Genomic DNA, 17,831 nt, shown 5'->3' on the forward strand with positions numbered 1-17,831 from the left:
TCTTCCCATGCCAGCCTCTCATCCTATAAAATTAGACCAGCCTTGCAGGAACATGCAGTGGGAGGAAAATGAGTTTGTGCTAGCATATTTCATGTAGTAATCTCATTAGCAGTTAGCTCTGTTATGGATACGTGACCAAGTTGTCCGCGTGCGCTTTCTTTATGCGTTTGTCCTAAACTATCTTCCAGCATCTTCATCTCTTGTTCTTTTAATGATGGTGGGTGCATGTTGGTGTCCTCCTGAGCTGGTGGCTGGTAGGTAAGAAAATCAGTGGAAACAAAAACTTTAATGGAAGCTAGTTTTCCTGTTCCAGGTATTTAATTATGTATGAGCAGATTCTCAGTGCACAAACCAGCTGTAATTTTTATGTTTTATAGAAAAATCTGTATTGCTGAAAGTGCATTGGACCAAAGTGCAAGGAAGCCTGGTGCAACTTGTGTGTATGGAATGATGGCTGTTAATTCTCCCTGGAATTTTTGTCCCAGCTTTTTGTCTCGGGCTATAGTGCTGGAAGTCAGTGAGTGTCTTAGCTAAAAGGAGGACTATCACAATCTGCTGTTTAGAAATCAAATTAAAATGAGAACTTCAGAGCACGTAAAAGGGTGGCTGGTATTCTTCTGAGACTGTAGGTTGCAATGAAAGCACGCAGGCTGTGCTACCCCTTAAACAGATCTTTTTATGGCATTTCTGGCGCAAGTGAAGAATCCGTTATCAGAAATCCCATGAGAACTAATGCTAAACAGACTTCCAGCCTGGCTGACCAGTCCCCTGAGCTGCAGGTAATGCCTGAATGATGCTTTGAACATATAAAATATTATATAAATGCCACATGTTGTTAAGCTTTCTGTTACGTCTCTGTACTGTGGAATATATCCAATTTCACTTGAGCCTCGGGTAGCTTTTCAGTGCTAGTAAACTTTGTCATGGCTCAAATTCTACCAGACAGCGGTCTGTAATCCTAGCGAGAGCAAAACTGACTGCTGGCTCGCCTGTGCCACTCACCCCTGGAAGGGTGTTGGGCCAAGCCCAGCTGAGGCTCCTTGCTTCAGGGTTCCAGTTCTTCCTTCAGTTCTGGTTCCAGAGCCCCCGGGAGCCCTGGGGCTGGGAGCCACTGGGAGCCCTAGGGTGGATGAAAGAGGCAGAGGAAAACCCGTGAGTTGAAGGGGGGTTGGAAGCCTTTGATCGAGAGAATAGATTTTCTGGTTGGAGGCAAAGATCTGGTAGACCTTAGATGATCTGGTGGAAAATGATCCTTTCTGGAAGGAGCGGGCAGTGATTTGGACAGGAGGGTGGGGGTTCTTGGGTGAAAGTGCTAGCCTGTGGGGCAAGGATGCCGTAAGGACCAACGGCAGGAATTTACTTGCCTTTGGCAGATGAGAAACTGAGGTGGGATGGGGTTGAATGGCAGGTGTAATCCTGTAACTGGGAAAGTATGTTTATTCTGGCTTATGAAATGCTTTTTTTTTTTTTTTCCTCCTGTATTCTTTAGTTATTTAATCGATGCGTAGGCATCCCATAACAAAACATTGCACAAAACCTGTGATGTATTGGTGCTGTCACGGGCAGCAAGCCTTGTTCCGAGGACTCCCTTTCCAGGGTTTGCAAGAAGGGAGACGCACCTTTTGCCTCTGTGGGAATTGCCTGGTGAAGCCGGAAAGAATCGTGCTGCAGGACAACATCAAATTCCTTCTGGTCTTCTACTGTGTAATGCTGGTTTCCTTCTGAGTTGTGGCACACCAATTTCCCTGATTTCAGTGAAGCCTTTCGGTATTTACAGAAGCGGGTGGATGGATGTCTTCAAACATCACTAGAAGTTTTCCATTTAATCCGCTGTAAGCGATGCGAGGTGTGCAGTCCAGCATCTCTCCTGGGGTCACGGCAGTGTGGAGTTGCTTATTTCAAGACAGTTTACGAGATGTTGAAGCTGTCTGGAAAGCTTCAAGTGTTGCAGCGTACAAAGCTGCACTTAGAAATACTCCAGTGGAGGCTAACAAAAGTGTTTGCACCGGGGAGTTCATTACCGAAAGGTTACTTATATAACTTTCTCCTTCCTTTGTGAGATGCCTGTAACTTTTATCAAGTAAATCATATCCTGAATGTCTTTTAAGATGTCAGCAGGATACAGGACTGAGAAATGGCCGTAATCCTGAATGTGTGGCAGTTGCTTTGTGAGAATGGGAAGGTTTAATCTGCAGCCAAAGTAGCCTTTCTCTCCTACTGCTCTGATCCTTAGCTTGCATAAGCCACAGCCTGCTGTGCTGCTTTGGAATTTATTTAATAGCTCAGTTGTTTGGACATGATTAAAAATATAATGAATGGAATGAAGCAGTAATAAGATGAACAGCTCATAAAGGGTTTTAGTCTAAAAATACCTGTTTCGGCTCAGGTAGTATAATGAAGACAGTGGTGGCAGTCACAGAGAAGTCCACTGCATGAACCTCTTGCAAGTTTTGGTGAGCTATGGCTGAGTGGGAGGCTCGTGTGTCACCTTGCTCTAGTTGATCTTTTACAGATCATACCGGGTCCTATTTTTGCTGCTGGTGTTGCTTTGACTCCCTAGCGTTTCCTCTCTCAGTGCCTTGTGCATAGCTCCGGAGAAAAGAGGTTTTAGTTTTTTTTAGATGGGATTGCATGTCTAATAGGTGCTGTGTACGTTATTTCCAGTGTGAGCACTCAAAGAGGTTGAGCTTCCATGCTTTGCCTGCTTGCAGGGTTCAAGAGCTGAAGACTGTTTAGATTAAGATTTAGTGTTTTCTTAATAGAAAATGTTCAAGGCATAAACTGCTGACAGAAGCTGAGTAGTATTCTCTTCTGTGGCAGACAGGTTAAGGGAACTGTCTTAATAAACAGGTTTTGTTTCTTTGCCTTCCTCTCAGCAGCAGTAGCATCTGCAGTAGAGAATGCAAGGTTGGGTGGGTGAGTGTGGCTGTTTCTCGCACTTCCCCACCTGAAGTTTAAGTAGGGTTTGTATCTTTGCCCTCAGAGGGTAGATTTGTGTTGCATATAAAGAGCGTAATTAAAGTAGCACGGAAAAATGGAAGAGGAAAAAAAATATTTTTGAGCTATGTCATGTTGAAATGGCGAAGCGCACCTTTTTTCCTCCTTGTTATTTGCATGTGGAAACCCAACGTGGTATTTTTGTGGTTGCGTTTCAGCTCTTTCAACGCGGCCTTTCTCAGTGTAGAGTTCTGTTATCAAAGCCCAAACATTCAGCTCTTAGATCAGTGTTGTGAAATCTGTGCAACGCCTAGGTTTGTCCCATGTAGTGGAGCAAGATTCAGGCCAGTTCCGAGATCTTGAGGTATCTGCTTTGTCCTGGTTTAGTTCCAGTCCTTGCTATTCACGGGCTGTGAGTGTCCTTTAAAGCAAAGCCGTGTCTTGTTTCCATGACAATATTTATACAATAGATGGCTTTGTTGTAGCATGTATATATGGATTTTTCATTTGTAACGTCTCTTTGCATCAATTCCTGGTATATTTAAGGTCTCCTTGAAGTATTGGAATCATCATGCTATTCTAGATAGAACTTAAATGAGCATTTCTGGATTGACAGAGTCCTAACCTTTGAGCAAAGCTTCACAGCATCTTGTCTGGCGAGAGAAGAGTGCACGAGGTGACTTTTTTTTCCATTTTGCTGATGAGTCACATGGAAGGACAGGAACATTCATGGCTTAATAGGTGGTGTCTCCAGGGTTCCCTGCATCCCCCATCTAGTTTTCTTCAACTAGAAGCTGGGTTTCGTTTGGAGCTGTGTACTCATGCTGATGATTGTGGCAGGTTTTTTCATCAGTGAAGGATGGCCAGCGGCCACTCCAGCTGGAGACGTGCTAAGTGGGTGGCTGGACATTTCTCTTTCCCTCTCCAATCCGTGAGTCAGTGCCAAGGTCTCCAAGGTGGAGGTTAGTGATCTAAACCGGCAGGCAGGCTGCAAGTGCCCCTGTAGGGCTCGTTCTTGCATGGCTTGGCAGTGTGAGAGGCGTACAGAGCAACCCAGCCACGTCTCGTCTCAAAAGTGGACGGAAATGCACCCACGTCCTTCAGGCTACGTGCGCAGAAGTGACAGGCGAGTCACCTTCCGACTTGAATTGGAGATGTTTACTTCAAGTGACTAGTCTTTATATCACACGCAAAAGAACTCCTCGCTGGAAGGATGCAAGGCGTTTTTATTGATGTGCTTTGGTTCTGCGGGCACCTGGTGGTTCTGTAACGAGCGGTCGGATCTGGAAGCAGCAGATGTTCTCCTGGTGGCGGTGACAAGGGGACCGCAGGGGGGCTCTGCTGCAGGCTGCCCCTCAACGCCCGAGTGTCCACCAGCACTAGGTGGGGTCACCTGTGCTTCTGCTTGGCTGGATCGTGGAAAGCTCCACGGACGGTGATTCTGCGGGGTCTCGGGGAAGCCCATCAGCACGTTGTACTTCCCTTCTACTGAAGGGTATTTTCTGGATCCCCGCTCTGAACTCTCTAAGTTGGGATTTTTGGCAGCTGCTTTTCTTTTTATTTTCCTTTTTTAAAAAAACACACCGAACCCTAGTCTTATGGGCATTTCCCCTCTCACCCTCCCTGCCTGCCTTAACCTTAGCTTGCATAAATGTCCTTTTAATGTCCGTCACAGGTTGGGATGTATGAAAGAAAAGATCGGGCAGGTCTGAGCACCCAGATCCACTTCATCTACCTTTTAAGCAACAGACAAGGACTTGAAATCAGAGTAAGGTCCCTGAAATCAGAATCTTGCTTCAGGATGTATTCAGGCATTGGGGAGATCCCATGTGGGGCTAAAAACTTGTTCGCTGAGATGAGTGCATGTTATTGCATAGCTTGCAAAACTTGCCACAAGCATCATTTTGCAAGATAGGCACTGGTGAATTCAGGAACCAGGACTGAGCCCTAGGCATGTTTTTATGACATAATTAGATTACTTTTGCTTTGTTTTCAGCGAGGAGGATAAAATTACCTTCTAGATTTATTTTTTTTTTTTTAATCCATTATGACCGCAAATTAATAATGAATCTGTAGTGCCAGAAGCAGAAGACGACCTAATTGCTACGGCAGCTCAGTGGACTCTTTCCGTGGCACCGTGGCTGAAACGTGTTTGCTTTCTGGGTATTGATAGGAGGTGCCCGCGCTGCGAGCTCAGCATTCCTGGTTGCTTTTACTATTGACCGTTGTGTTCGATGGTGTATATATAGCGTTTCTCCTTGCCTGATCTCAAGGGCGCTTCCCCACAAACTGTGTGATATCAGGGATTAGTTCATGTGCTGCTCCCTAAGGGTGATGTCCCACTCAGTTATGCCTATGGTATTGGCTGTGATGTGGGATCGAGTAACCAAGCTTCCTAAAGGAGGTACAGCAAAGCTGACTGTAAGAGGGAATAACTTAGAAGGAATACATTATGCAGGCAGATGAGAAAGGAAAACAAAGTCGTTTGTCCGTGCGTCGTGGGAGTGAGCCAGACCTTCTGTGGTTTGGGTGGAAGCTGAAGCAACTGGAATCTGTGAGTTAATGGGGTTTCTGGCCCTGCTTCTGAGAGAACGGGTTACTCGTGGTTTAACCTCGGTACTTTTGGGTGCTAACTCCGGCAGTCTTGCTTGAGAAGATGGGTGGGCTGCTGCTTGGAGCGGGAGCGTGGGGTGTGATCCCCCATGGCCCCTCCAAAGGCTTCTGAAAGCCAGGAGTGAGGGGTGGGGGAGAAGTGTGGAAGCCGCTAGAAGAAAGAAAATCCAGCTGCCTGTGATGCTGGTGGGAAGACTTGGCAGGTCCGTGTGTCTGGGCACAGGGATCAGGCAGTGCTGTAGGTGAGACCCGAGGAGCACCAGCAGCGCTGGGATCCCCGCGGGCTCGGGCTGCTGCCCTGGGCTTTGCTACCTGCTGCTTCCAGAGAAGCAGCTGAAAAAAAACTAGGCATGATGTGTTGTGGTGAATGCCTGCCTTCTGCTGAGAAATATTTATTAAAACAAATGTAGTTGGCTACGATTTCTGTTTCTGGGTAATCAGCCAATAGCTAGAGAAGATCAATAAGCGGATAAACAATGTGGTCTCTAAAGTTGGACGTGGTTTTTTTTTAAAGAACAAAGAGCGTTCCCTGGCCAGGGACACTCTCCAGCAAAATGCAGAGCGGATCAACACTGGCACCCAGTGTCTAGATGGATTCAGTTCGAATCAGGGTTTCTACATCTGACACCCTTTTTTCACACGGATCCTTGGCTTTCCGTCTTGGTGTGCACAGTGGAGCGGGCTGCTTCATCTGGGACGGCACCCGAACGCTCTGGAGCTGCAGTTTTAATTCTGCTTTCGTTTGGTTCCTGCAGTTGTCTTCTGGTGCCGATAACCACTGCAGTATTGCTTTTCTTGGCTTGTCTTTTATGTTACAAAAAGATGCAGGTCTTTGTTTCCCTTGGAACGGTTAACCTCAGTTCAGGGAGGAAGATGGAGTAAAAGTAAAAAGTAAAACCACCCTCCTCCCTGGGGAAGTTTTTTTTTTTTTCCAAGTTACTCTGCAGCTGTTAAATGCCAGTTCAATGAAGCCTTTAAACATACACTTAAATCCATTCCTGCTAAGCAAAACACTTAACCACATACTTTAAATTAAGCTGTGTTCAACTGTTGTGGCACTGAAAAGCAGCAGGACTAGAGCTAAAAGATAAAGCACGTTCTCAAGTACCTCGCTGATTAGGCTGCTGATGCAGGAGAGCATCCCAGGCTGGGATGGGATGTGAGGACCACTGGTTCTGGAAAGCGAGCATCTACTGGTGTCCGAGCATCTGCCAGTCTGATGTTGTTCTTCTGGGCCTGGCAAAAGATTTCTGTAGCCAGGCTTCAGTATCTGTATCTTCATTCCAGCCAGGCTTCCTCTACTGTGCTCAGCAAGTAACAACATTTATTTGAAAGTATAAAGAAAAAATGAGTGGTGTAAAGTCCTGAATGTTAAGGATCCCTGCTCGCTGCATCTCTGAAGATAGGAGGGATTGTTTGTTGCTGTATCTCCTGTGATGTTACTGCTTTCATGTTTTGAATCTTTTGCTATTTCTGTAGTGGGATTACTAAATCAAATCTAAAGTAATCCTCTCTCAGCTCGCATGGTACTCTTGGAAGTTTCACTGAAGTTGCTGTAGCACATTTCCAGGAAGGTAAATTGAAAACTGAAAATTAATTTTGAAAAAAGCCCTAGAACTACTACCACAAAGATGATGGATGGTGAACCATTCTGGTCTGTTATTATCCAAAAGTAACTATCTGGCTGTTTTTTAGTGAACAAAGAAATATTAGAGGGGAAAAAATAGTTTCCATTTAGCTTTATCTTTGGCTGTGCTGGAAATGAATCATGACATAAAAAAGGATAAAATGAAATGAAAAAAGACACCATTTATTTCCTTTTCTGTAGCACACACTGGACACTTATTCTGAAGGTCAAAACTCTGCTGAACGAAAACAGATTGCACTAAAACACTGGTGAAAGATATTTGAGGGTCATGGCGTATCCCTGTGGTACTTGGCCTAAAAGTTATGGACGAAGAGGGGAGAGGACACCGGTCTGCGTGGATCTCCCCGTCCCGCTGGCGCTGGCATTTGTGCTGGCCAAAGGCGCGCTGTCGTGCACCGGTGTTGGGGTTGCGTTCCGACGCTGTGGCGGCAGTCTTGGAGGTGTCCTCTTAAAGAATCCTTTTCTTGCCTTGAATTTCTAGGAAGGCAACAAATACAGTGCGGATTGTCTTAGTGAAATACCGCCCTGCCCAGCCTGGATCTCTAGCAGCAGAGACCTTTCTGTTTATTCCCTTGGAAGTCAAGACATCAGCTGCCGCTGCATTCTGGAAGTGCAGGAAAAGGGAAGGCAGCTGAACAAAGCGTCGTGGAGATTAATTTGGAAATGAGCGTGCGGTGGTGACTGAGCCAAGTAGTTTAGGTCAATGGTTTTGTTATTTTGCTTGGTCTGTGTAGCATCCTTTCGTTGGGATTTATAAATTATTCCTGCTGTAATAACTGTATTCAGGAGCTATAAGTGCCTGCTCTGGCATGGCTTGCTTGCTTTTCTTTTTTATTAGGAAAGAAAATTAGTTGGGAATGAGGAGATAATGTATGGCCTCATATCATAAAAGTTGCACTCCTTGATAAGATTTCAAGGTTAGAACAATGATAGCATTGAAATATCTGTCGTAAACTACCATAGATAATTCAAGCAATAAAAATGCTTCTTTTAGCTATGTAAATAGGGTAATAGACCAGAATGCAGTATCTAGATGTATTAAATGTTGGGGTTATTTTATATTCGAACAATATAAACAGAGAAAATGGAGCTGAAGATTAATTTGAATAGGAAACAGGGAAGGTTTTTCTTCAGCATGGTGAGCAAAATAGGGATGGTTTTGAGCTGGTTCTCTTTGAAAGTACCTGAACTGGGGAGGTAGCTCAAATGTGATGAGCAAGAAGAGGAAAAATCTCCCTGCTTTTTTCTTTCTTTTTTTTCTTTTCTTTTTTTTTTTTTTTTTTCCTGCTGACAAAAAGAGCTATGGGGTTTTAGGAAAGGCTGATGTCATTAGGCTGAATGCATTTTGATGGTGGGATGCTGTCCAAGGATGCGTTGAGTCACATCTAATGACTTAAAAACTACTAATTAATTTGGAATGAACTGGAACAAGGAGACATGGTTTGACAAGTGCTAGGCTTTGAAAGCTGCTGATTTTGAAAGCTTCTAGCGTAGTGATCATGGGCAAGGGGTCGAGCAAAGTTGGGAACAGCCTGGCGGGCCTGTTGAAAAGGGCAGAAAGAAACGGGGGTAAAGAAGTCAGGGAATGGTATGAAGCTTCTGATGCAGACCAACAATTCTGGTAGCTCTCTGGCTACTCTTTAGCAGCTCACAGGAGGAATGGATGGTGGAAACTTCTCAAATCTGTTGTTTCTATTTCAAATTTGTGTTCAGTTCGCTTTCAAGCAGCACGCTATGAAATCTGAGGCACCTCGGGTCTGGCACTGATAGATCTAGCGCCGTGAGGGGAGCGCATCTTTGTTACTCTGCAACACCTGTGCGGCACACGCGATCTTGGGTGATGCTCCCAGGGTAAAGAGGGGAATTGGTGGAGATTTGTGGGTTCCAAAAGATGGGGCAAAAGGGGCCCAAACTGAAAAGCAAGAGAAAACAAAAAAGCAGAGAAAGATGGGAGTTAAGCAGAAGGGAGTTAAGTTGGGCAGAGGCTGGTCTTGTGCCCTATGGGTTTCCTTTTGCTGAATAAGTGGATTTGAAGGATAGATTGCAAACTGCAGAAAGTGGGAGAGTTCTAGGATTTGGTGGGTTTATTCCTGACTGTTTTCCATGTCCTGACACTTCCTAGTTTCTTGCTGAAAAGATGCCATTTCTGCCTTGCTCTCAGATCATCCTATCCCACGTTGCCTCTTAAGACAGTTGTAGTTCTCACCTAATTCCTCTCCAGAGGTTCTGGCCAGATTCTGTTTGTGTCTGTGCTGGCAATTAACACCACGATTATGATTCTTCTACTGCGTCGTCTTGGGGAGTGAGCTCTCCGGGGCAGTATATCTGAGTGGTGCTTGGGACAGTGATGGTTGAGGTATGTTGATGAGCTCTCCAGGTGCAACTGCAATAGAATAATCCTATTTCCTTTCCTCTGTCATAAAATAAGATAACGGTTTGGCAGCTGTTCAAATCAAGACAAATAAAATAAACTGCTCTAAATTCATCATGGAAAGAAACAGACTAAGCTACAAAATGACTAACAGGACCTTCTATTCATCTGTACAAATCTGGTCTGTGGCTGCATTCATTTCCATACAATCACTGGAAAATATTATGTTGATTGCCGGGAACAAAGCTTTTATGGGGAGGAAAAAAAAAAAAAATCCATGCTACTAATCTACAGTGGAATTGGTAAATGGGTAAGACAAAGCTTTAATAATATTATTCTGTGCGACATCTGATGTAAATAATACAGTTCTATTAATCTCTCAAGCAATCAGAGAGTCTGGCTGTTAGAGGCAGCCAAGTATGAGCAATAATATTATCTCTTCTCAAGAATGTTGGAGTAGAATCACAAATCCATCGCTGTGAAAGCAGTTGCTGCACCAGCTTAGGGAGTCACACTCGGCAGCGAAACGGGCACAGGCTTCCAGCTGGGATTTTGCGGGGACGTCTCCAGCCCCTGCACCCCAGCAGCCTGGGCGCACCTTGCAGCCAGCCGGCGGGGCTTGGGGAAGCCGCGCTTTCTCAGGAAGCATCCATGCTGTGTCCCGTGACTCCGTTTGCTCCCTCTGTAGGGGACGGTGTACTTCTTCACCTCCTGGTAGGGTCTGAGCAAGCTCATCTCCTGCACAAGGGCCTCAAGAGCGTGGCTGACAGCGGATCCTCGTGCAGGCTGCTTGCACTGCACCAGCTCTGGCCGTAGCTCTGGCCTCTCTGGATACAGTTCCTTCAGTCCACCAGGCAGCAATCTGAAGAAGTGCTGGTCTTCTGCAGATGTGCTCGGTGGTGTTTTTAAAAAGTGAAAAAAATCATACTCAATCCTCATTGCTTCCTGCAGCAACCCCACTGAATCCAAAGCAAAGAGTTAATGTTTCCTCCCCCCGAAAGCATGTGTGCGTTGTCTGTCCTGTAACAAGATATTAGTTAAGGCAGCCAAATGAAGCAGAATTTTTAAATGAGATCCTGTTTTTCAAGTATGATTTTAAGATATGATGCAGGTCAGGGTTGTCTGATTCTTCACGGTTCATTAAGTAGAGAGCAGCTAGTGTTAGAGATTGACTTTTAAAAATGATAGATTTTTATTTATAGCAAAGTTCTAGTCATTAATTTTAAAGGATGGAAGCATAAAAGCAGGAATGGGTTCATTTTTAAAAAAAGTGACACTGGTAATTTAATTAAATTGGGGCTTAGAGTATCATTACAGAAAATGAAACATTAGTTCTACACTGCTTTTCAAGCCATCTGATGTATTTGATAGCATCCCTCCGCTTACAAAACCTGTATGGTCATTAATATTTCTATGTGGAAGTTGCTGCTGAACTTCCCAGCATCTGGGAAGGCTGTAAATGGTATTTTGGAGGAGGGAGCAAGGGGAAGCTACCTTGTCCGTCAGTGCTTGTACCTGCCCTCCGTTGCTGCGCAGTCAACGGCTGCACGGGGGAGCGGAGCCCAGGGCTGCATCCCTGGGATGCTGGCTCTGCTCTGCTGGGGCTCCGGGTATCACAGCTCCCCTGCACCCCAGATGTGTGCCCAGAGCTTGCGATCACAGCAGAACCCCCCCCCCAAAACCGAAGCAACGCAGGAATTGAAATGTATGTGCTATTAAGATTAATCAAATTCAAGGTGGTAAGGTTGCATTTAATCTCGAAGCGCGTTAACTAGACAACAAGGTGGTCTGTCTGGATGCAGGAAGCCTAATCCTGTATTCATTACAGATTAGTCTTTAATTTCCCTTGCTGTGAGGGATGCTGCCTGCTATCTGCTGCAGGGAGCCCGCTTAGGGTACCGAGCTCCGCTCCGCAGGCAGAGCGGGGCCATCCCAAATCCCGACCTGCAGGACAGACAGGCAGTGTGTCTGCATTGCTGTTGGGGATTTATGTTTCATTTCACATGCTTACGCACAATTTTGGTTGTATTTTATTGTGCTGTGTGCCGTGTACGCTAGCATATAATTTTCCTTTTAATCTTCCTCTTTTCCTTGGCAGAGCTGCAGACTAAACCTCCCTTTGCTCATATAAATTCATCTGGGTTTGTTCATGCCCCTGACAAAATTGTTTCCAATGATAAACCGTCACTCAGCTTTGAATGACCATGTTTTCCTTCCTCTCATGTTTCAGCTTTAATGAAAAACTACTATAATACAAGATGCTGCACAAGGGCCTGATTCGCATTTGATTAAGTCATTTGTCGCCTGGGTTGTGTATGTCGGGTTTTACACTGGGTTCTAAACCCATCATTTGAGTGGATCATTTTGGAGTGGCTGATGGGAATCCGTGGAGTTTTACTTAAATTCTCTGAAACTGCTGCACAGAGGCACTGGTTAAGAATTTGCTAGCATTTTCTCTGCAGCTTTTCCATCTTCTGTTCGAGTATCCCATATTCTTTTTGATGCAAACTTTTGTTGGACTGTTGCCTTCGGTGGAGCTGGGTCCCACTGCATTGTTCAGAGTTCGGTTTGATGAATATGTGTGAAATCCAGATTAAACACACAGCGCAATGAGGTGTAAATCCTGGTGGGCTGAAATGTTGCTCATTTTGTTTAGGAGATAGTTGCTAATTACAGGGTTTGCCATCTTCTGTGTGGTTCTAAAGTATAATGCAACTCTGCTTACATCGTAGGGGCCTTCGAGGTGCCCAGGGAAGGTCTGTTGGAAAAAAAGTTATTTCAAACAGGGATGTAATCTTTGGATTCTAATCAACTGCAATTGCGTTAAGGAGCTGCACGGCGTGGCATGGCAAAGAGGGATGCTTTGGTCAGGGAAGAGAGGATCTTGTTTCTGACTCATTAGCTTGGGGGGAGTGATTTTTGTTTCCTTGTTGTATCTACTTGGTAGAAATGGTAATTAAATGCAAATCCTAACTGGCCTTGATGTGTTCTGTTGGGGTAAGTTCTGGGGTTATTTGCTTTTTCCATTTTAAGTGATGCATTTGCTTTGAGAGGAGCCCTCCCTCTGGATCCTTCACCTGACTGCTCTGTTACGATGCCCTGTCCCTAACCAGAAGCACCTTTCTTTGGCAGTTCTACCGAGTCATACGTGCGGAAATCCAGGAAGGCTGCAGAATGGGATTCAGCAAGGGACGACCTTCAGCATCGGGGACAAAGTGAGATACAGCTGTAATCCGGGTTTCTTTTTGGAAGGCCACGCGTTGCTCACGTGCCATGCCAACTCGGAAAACAGTGCTTCCTGGGATTTTCCTCTCCCCTTCTGCAGAGGTAAAGTGTCCTCTCTCCTCTGGAACAAGGCACAATGCAACAGGATTTAATGAGCTGTTTGGGGTTGGGAATAACGTCACGGGCTGTAAGCTTGATTTTAAAAAAGGTGAAAGCTAAACATGATGTAGTTAATATTGAGGTTCCTTTTTATTGGATTCCTTAAAACTGCCAGGGTTTGGGTGAATAATAGGAAGTTTATGAAGTGCTCAAAGTATTCAAAATGCTACCCAGCTACTTTAACTTCAATTTCTTTGTCTAAAGTGGTGGGGAGAAGGGGGGGGGGGGGGGGGGGGGGAAGCAGGCATGTTATCCATAAGATAGGGCATCCACCCAAGATCATGCCTGTTTTCGAGATCAAACACTAGAAAATAAGACTGGATTTTCTGCGTTCTGCAATGTCGAGCTGGCTTCCCCCGTGGCACGTTCCGCGGTGATGCTGGTGTGGGCTGTGGCAGTGGGGCTGGCAGCCTCGGGCAGGGAATGCTGGATGGGAGGTAAAATCCAGCCTGTGTCTGAGAAGGCTGGCCAGCTTTCCTGCAAGCCCTTTTGGGGCAGGGAAAGATTCCTTTATCAGTACAGAGAGCTTCTTGCTAATTCCCTGGGACCACAAGGGACTCGAGAGTCTGTAAATATACAAGTGTCTGTGGTGTTACACCAAAATAGTTGCTGTTACTTTGAAGTCTTTTCCCCTCAATTCCTTGTGTACTTCAGCAGAGCATCTTATATTGATTCTTTTTATTGACTCTGCTTGTGCAATCAATCAGCAGTTCTAAGCTGTAGCATAAATCTTGCATTTAAAGTGAGCAAATTTTGTTTGCTTGGTGTGTTTTTAATGCTTGCCTGAATCAGTTACGCAGCAGTAATATGTGCTGCTTGGGGTATTTCTTTGTACGCTTACCTGTTGTTTTGGGGCCAAGGGCTTTATACTGCTGAAGGAGGGGGTCATACAGCCAAACTGACCCTGGAGAGGGCCCGCTATCATTGCCAGTTTAGTTTGATGAATTACGGTCCTTTGCTTTTTCTTCAGATTGGGACTCTCGTAATGTTTGGGGTTTTTTTTAATTTTTCTTTTGTATTTCACTGGAAATGTGTGCAGAAAAAACATTCGCTGCAGTTCAACCTTGAGTGTATGCGATGCAATATCCTTCTTAGAAGGGAAGGAAATTATTTGCATCAGTGGACCAGTGTTTCTTCCAGTCTGACAGGATTTCTCTGATACTGCCTTTGCCCAAAGGAAGGCTGCTATCTGCTTGCTCTGCTATTACTCAGACATTTGTGTACTAGACCCCAACAAGGGAGGGATTAACTTCTGACCCCAACAAATGTTGAAGTTGAGGGTTGACAGCGTTGCAATTTGTGATCTTTGCTGCAGAGAAAAGACCCTTTTTGCATTTTTGTCTTGAACTGTCAAACCCACTTTTAATTTTAACACTACCGTTTCAGTCTTGAGTCCAGCAATGATGATGGTGGCATCTGATACACTTCAGAAGGGAGGAATAAAAAAACCTGTGGTGCTTGCACCAGCGTTGTATGAATTGCTCTGGCAGCAAAATAATGTGCTTATTCAGGTGCACTTGCGTAGCAGTGTGCCTGCAGGTTCCTGGAGGGAACTGCTCCTTTTTAATAGATTGGGGCCCTGATCCTGCAAGACTTTACCTCGAATAAAGCCAAAACATTTTTTTGGAGACAGGAACCAGAAATCTTCTCATGTAACTTTTATCTCTTATTATTCTAGGAAACTAGGAAGTAGCCAAGTCAGCCTGCAAATTGACTTGTGGAATTTGAAACCCAGCTGCACTCCTACTATAAGGAGGCTTTTGGTAATCAGTAATTTGTACTTGGTTGATAAACTGGTGATACAGACCTGAGTTCCTGCAAGGGGCAAAACGATTTGCCTATTGACAAACAGGTTTACGCCTTCGTTTGTAGGGAAAATAGTGTTTTCAAAACTCTTGCCTGAAGAAGAATATCTTTTTCCCTGAGAGATAAAAGATCTGTGTGGCCTGTGTAGCTTATAATTAAATAGTATTGGCTTACTGGTAGTTGTCACCTGAAAGTTTATTCAATGTGTTTGCACGTGTTCTTTTATTTTCTAATATGAGTTGGAGATGGGTCATGCTGCTGTGTCAGATCCAAACAAATAAAGATGAAAAGTGCCTTCTAGCTGAGCTGGCGTTAAAATCTCAGGAGCAGCAATCTTGGGAATAGGCTTATCTAATGTCGCTGCGAAGGGCAGTGTTTGGTTTGGGGACTCTGCCCTTTCCTTCTTCCCCTCCTCTCCAGCACAGTGACAGGTGTGAGACAAGTATTGAGAACAGTGTGAGTTTCTACCATGCTAATCGATATTCCCTTTTGGTTTCTTTATGCTCTTTTCTTTGTGCTGGTCGTCTACTTTGTAATATCCTTTTCGATGTATTGGTAGCCTTGTCTCTGTTCCAGTGTTCGTGTAGTGAAATAATCGAAGATGCAAAGAAATGCATGGTAGAAAAAAACAAGAAACAAAGGTGTTTGCGGGGATGTGCCAGGACCGCAAGGCTTTGAAGGAAAGGAGTGCTGCAGCGTAGCAGCTTTATCTTCATAGGACTTGTCTGCACTACCTTCACCCAACTCTCAGTTTAGAAGTACAGGGCTTTTTATTTATTTATTTATTTATTTATTTATTTATGTATTTATTTCTTAATTGAGGACAAGTGTAATCTCACTAAGAAAGGAAAGGAGGAAGGAATTCCAGATGCAGAAGGAATGGCTCGGAGAAATGTGTCTCTGCAGAGCTGGTGAGAGTAGCTAGTGCTGCGGCTCGCCAGTGGTTTTGAAAGCACAGTTATATCAAAATTGATTCTTGGACTCTGAGCTAAAAGAGACTATAAATTCAGTCCGCACAGACTCTGCTCTGGTGAGTTATGTTTCTTGCTTACGTGGCAGGAAGGTTTAAAATTGCAGTGATCTCATTCAGGGAGCACCAAAGCAACAGAAGTGACATCTCCATGCTGATCGGCGAAGCAGGAGCGCGCGGAACTGGGTGGCAGCTGTGGCTGCCCAGCAGAGGAGCTGGGCTGTGCCTGGCGGACCGTGTGTAACTGGGAAATTCGCCTGGAGGACTGAGAGTCCTCAGCGAGTCTGGGTCAGGCTGTAAAACCTGGGCTAAGCTGACATTTATCCCAGCTATAATAATGTGTGTCAGAAATATCTGGGATGGTTTCCTCGTTGCATCTTGGTTTTTTGGACACGCTTTCTGCACAATTGTTCTGTATTCACAGAACAAACCAAGACCTTTATCTTAATCTAAACGGGGCCTTAAGCCCAGTCCTGCCAGTCTAGCTGGGTTTTTATCTTGACAGTTGGTGCGCTGGAGGCAAAACCCCTGTGGACTCGGAGTGCTGTCTTCTGTTACGCTGTAGCCACAGAAGGAACAACCCTCGCTGGGGTCATTTAATTTCAAATAAAGCAAAATGGTGCATTTGAAGCACCAAAACAATATCTGGAAACATCTGAATCTGTTCTGTAAAGCTCTTTCATGCATGCGGAGAGAAGTCTTGCCCAGGTTGTTTGCTGAATTTAAGTAGAACTGATAGGTTTATGATTCTGGTAGGCAGTTGAGTAAAAATTTAGTAAGCCAGCTGAGAAGTTGAGAACATTTGTGAAGCTACGTTTTAAGCATATCAAATATGCATAATCTCATTAAAAGTGGTCTATCTTCCTAACTCACACAGCTGCTTAGACTGCACTGTGCCCAAAATAATTGAAGGGCTGTTCAAGAAGATTTTAGAAGATTGTAGGATATATTTACACAGTAACAACCTCTACAAACTTAGGAAGTGTGTATTTAGAAATGGATAGGAAGAATACATTTTCCATTAAATGTCTTTTGCAATGAAAAAATTTCAAGGAATTAAAAACTCCCCTTCAATTAAAAAAAAAAAAAAAAAAAAAAAAAAAGCCAAAATCACCATACCTTTGGCTGGATCTTCAGCTACTCTAAGTTAGTGTTCAAGGAAAAATTTACGCAGACATGAGTGGCCCAACTCTGAGTTGTGATTAAAGCAAGCCTAGTGGTACCCACGTCTGTGTAAATTTCTCCTTTAAAATTAGGTTAGTCCTGTAAAAAAATAATAATTATATATAGTCCTGTTGTTTAAGAAATCTAATTATAGCATTGAGTCAAAATTCTTGAGCGTATTCGCTGTCGCCTCCTGCATTCCTTCTGGTACGACAGCAGCTTTCATGGACCAGATCAGGCTCTGATGGTGAACGTGGCTGAGAACTTGACATTAGGAGCTGCTTCTTTGAAAACGCGGTGTTTGCTGTTGGGGGTGTGTGTTCAAGGGGTCTGTGTAGACCTGAGCTGCACAAATGCATGGTCATAGTGAGGAGCAAGTGTTTGGCCAAGAGCTGCTGTGCCCTTGACCCCGCGGGGTTCGCATCCAGCGGCTGGGTTGCTTGAGGATGTCTCATGGTAGCGGTGTGAGACCTTATTTGCAAAGATGCTTGGAATGGTGCCCAGGGCCAGCAGCAGCAAACAATGATGTTTTAACGCGTCGTGCAGGAGATAGCTGCCCCTCTGGAGGTAAGTCTGTCTAAAGGATAAATTGCCTCTTCAGATCCCCGTGTGTTGCTGAAGCAGCTGATGACCTTGCTCTTGCTCTCTCTTGCTGCTGGGCGTGTGGTCTGAGTTCGCTGCCCCAGAATCTTATTTGCATCTGTTTCTTTCTATCTTATTTGCATCTGTTTCTCTCTAGCATCTGCAAGGGCACTTACTCATGAGAAATTACATTTGAACATACCAGTAAACTGGTGAATTGTGCTTATCCTCTCAGGCTAGGATCCATTCATCCTCTAAAAAGCATTTGCATTCTGCCCGACGGGGGAGGGGGTGGTGTGTGGGGGGTTGAAGTAGCCCTTTTACTTTTTTCGTAGACCTCCTTTGGAGGTCCCACT

The 17,831-nt window shown here is 44.7% G+C and overlaps 1 protein-coding gene across 1 annotated transcript in view; it reads left to right on the forward strand.

Annotated features, from left to right (window-relative positions):
• Positions 1-17,831, forward strand: part of CSMD2 (CUB and Sushi multiple domains 2) — a 306,341-nt gene that overhangs the window by 65,936 nt on the left and 222,574 nt on the right. The window contains exon 4 of the mRNA XM_040588319.1: positions 12,702-12,896. Within this exon, the coding sequence (XP_040444253.1) occupies positions 12,702-12,896 (195 nt within the window). The remainder of the gene's footprint in view (positions 1-12,701; positions 12,897-17,831) is intronic.

The sequence above is a fragment of the Falco naumanni genome, chromosome 3 (assembly GCF_017639655.2).
Source record: "Falco naumanni isolate bFalNau1 chromosome 3, bFalNau1.pat, whole genome shotgun sequence".
Classification (NCBI taxonomy): domain Eukaryota; kingdom Metazoa; phylum Chordata; class Aves; order Falconiformes; family Falconidae; genus Falco; species Falco naumanni.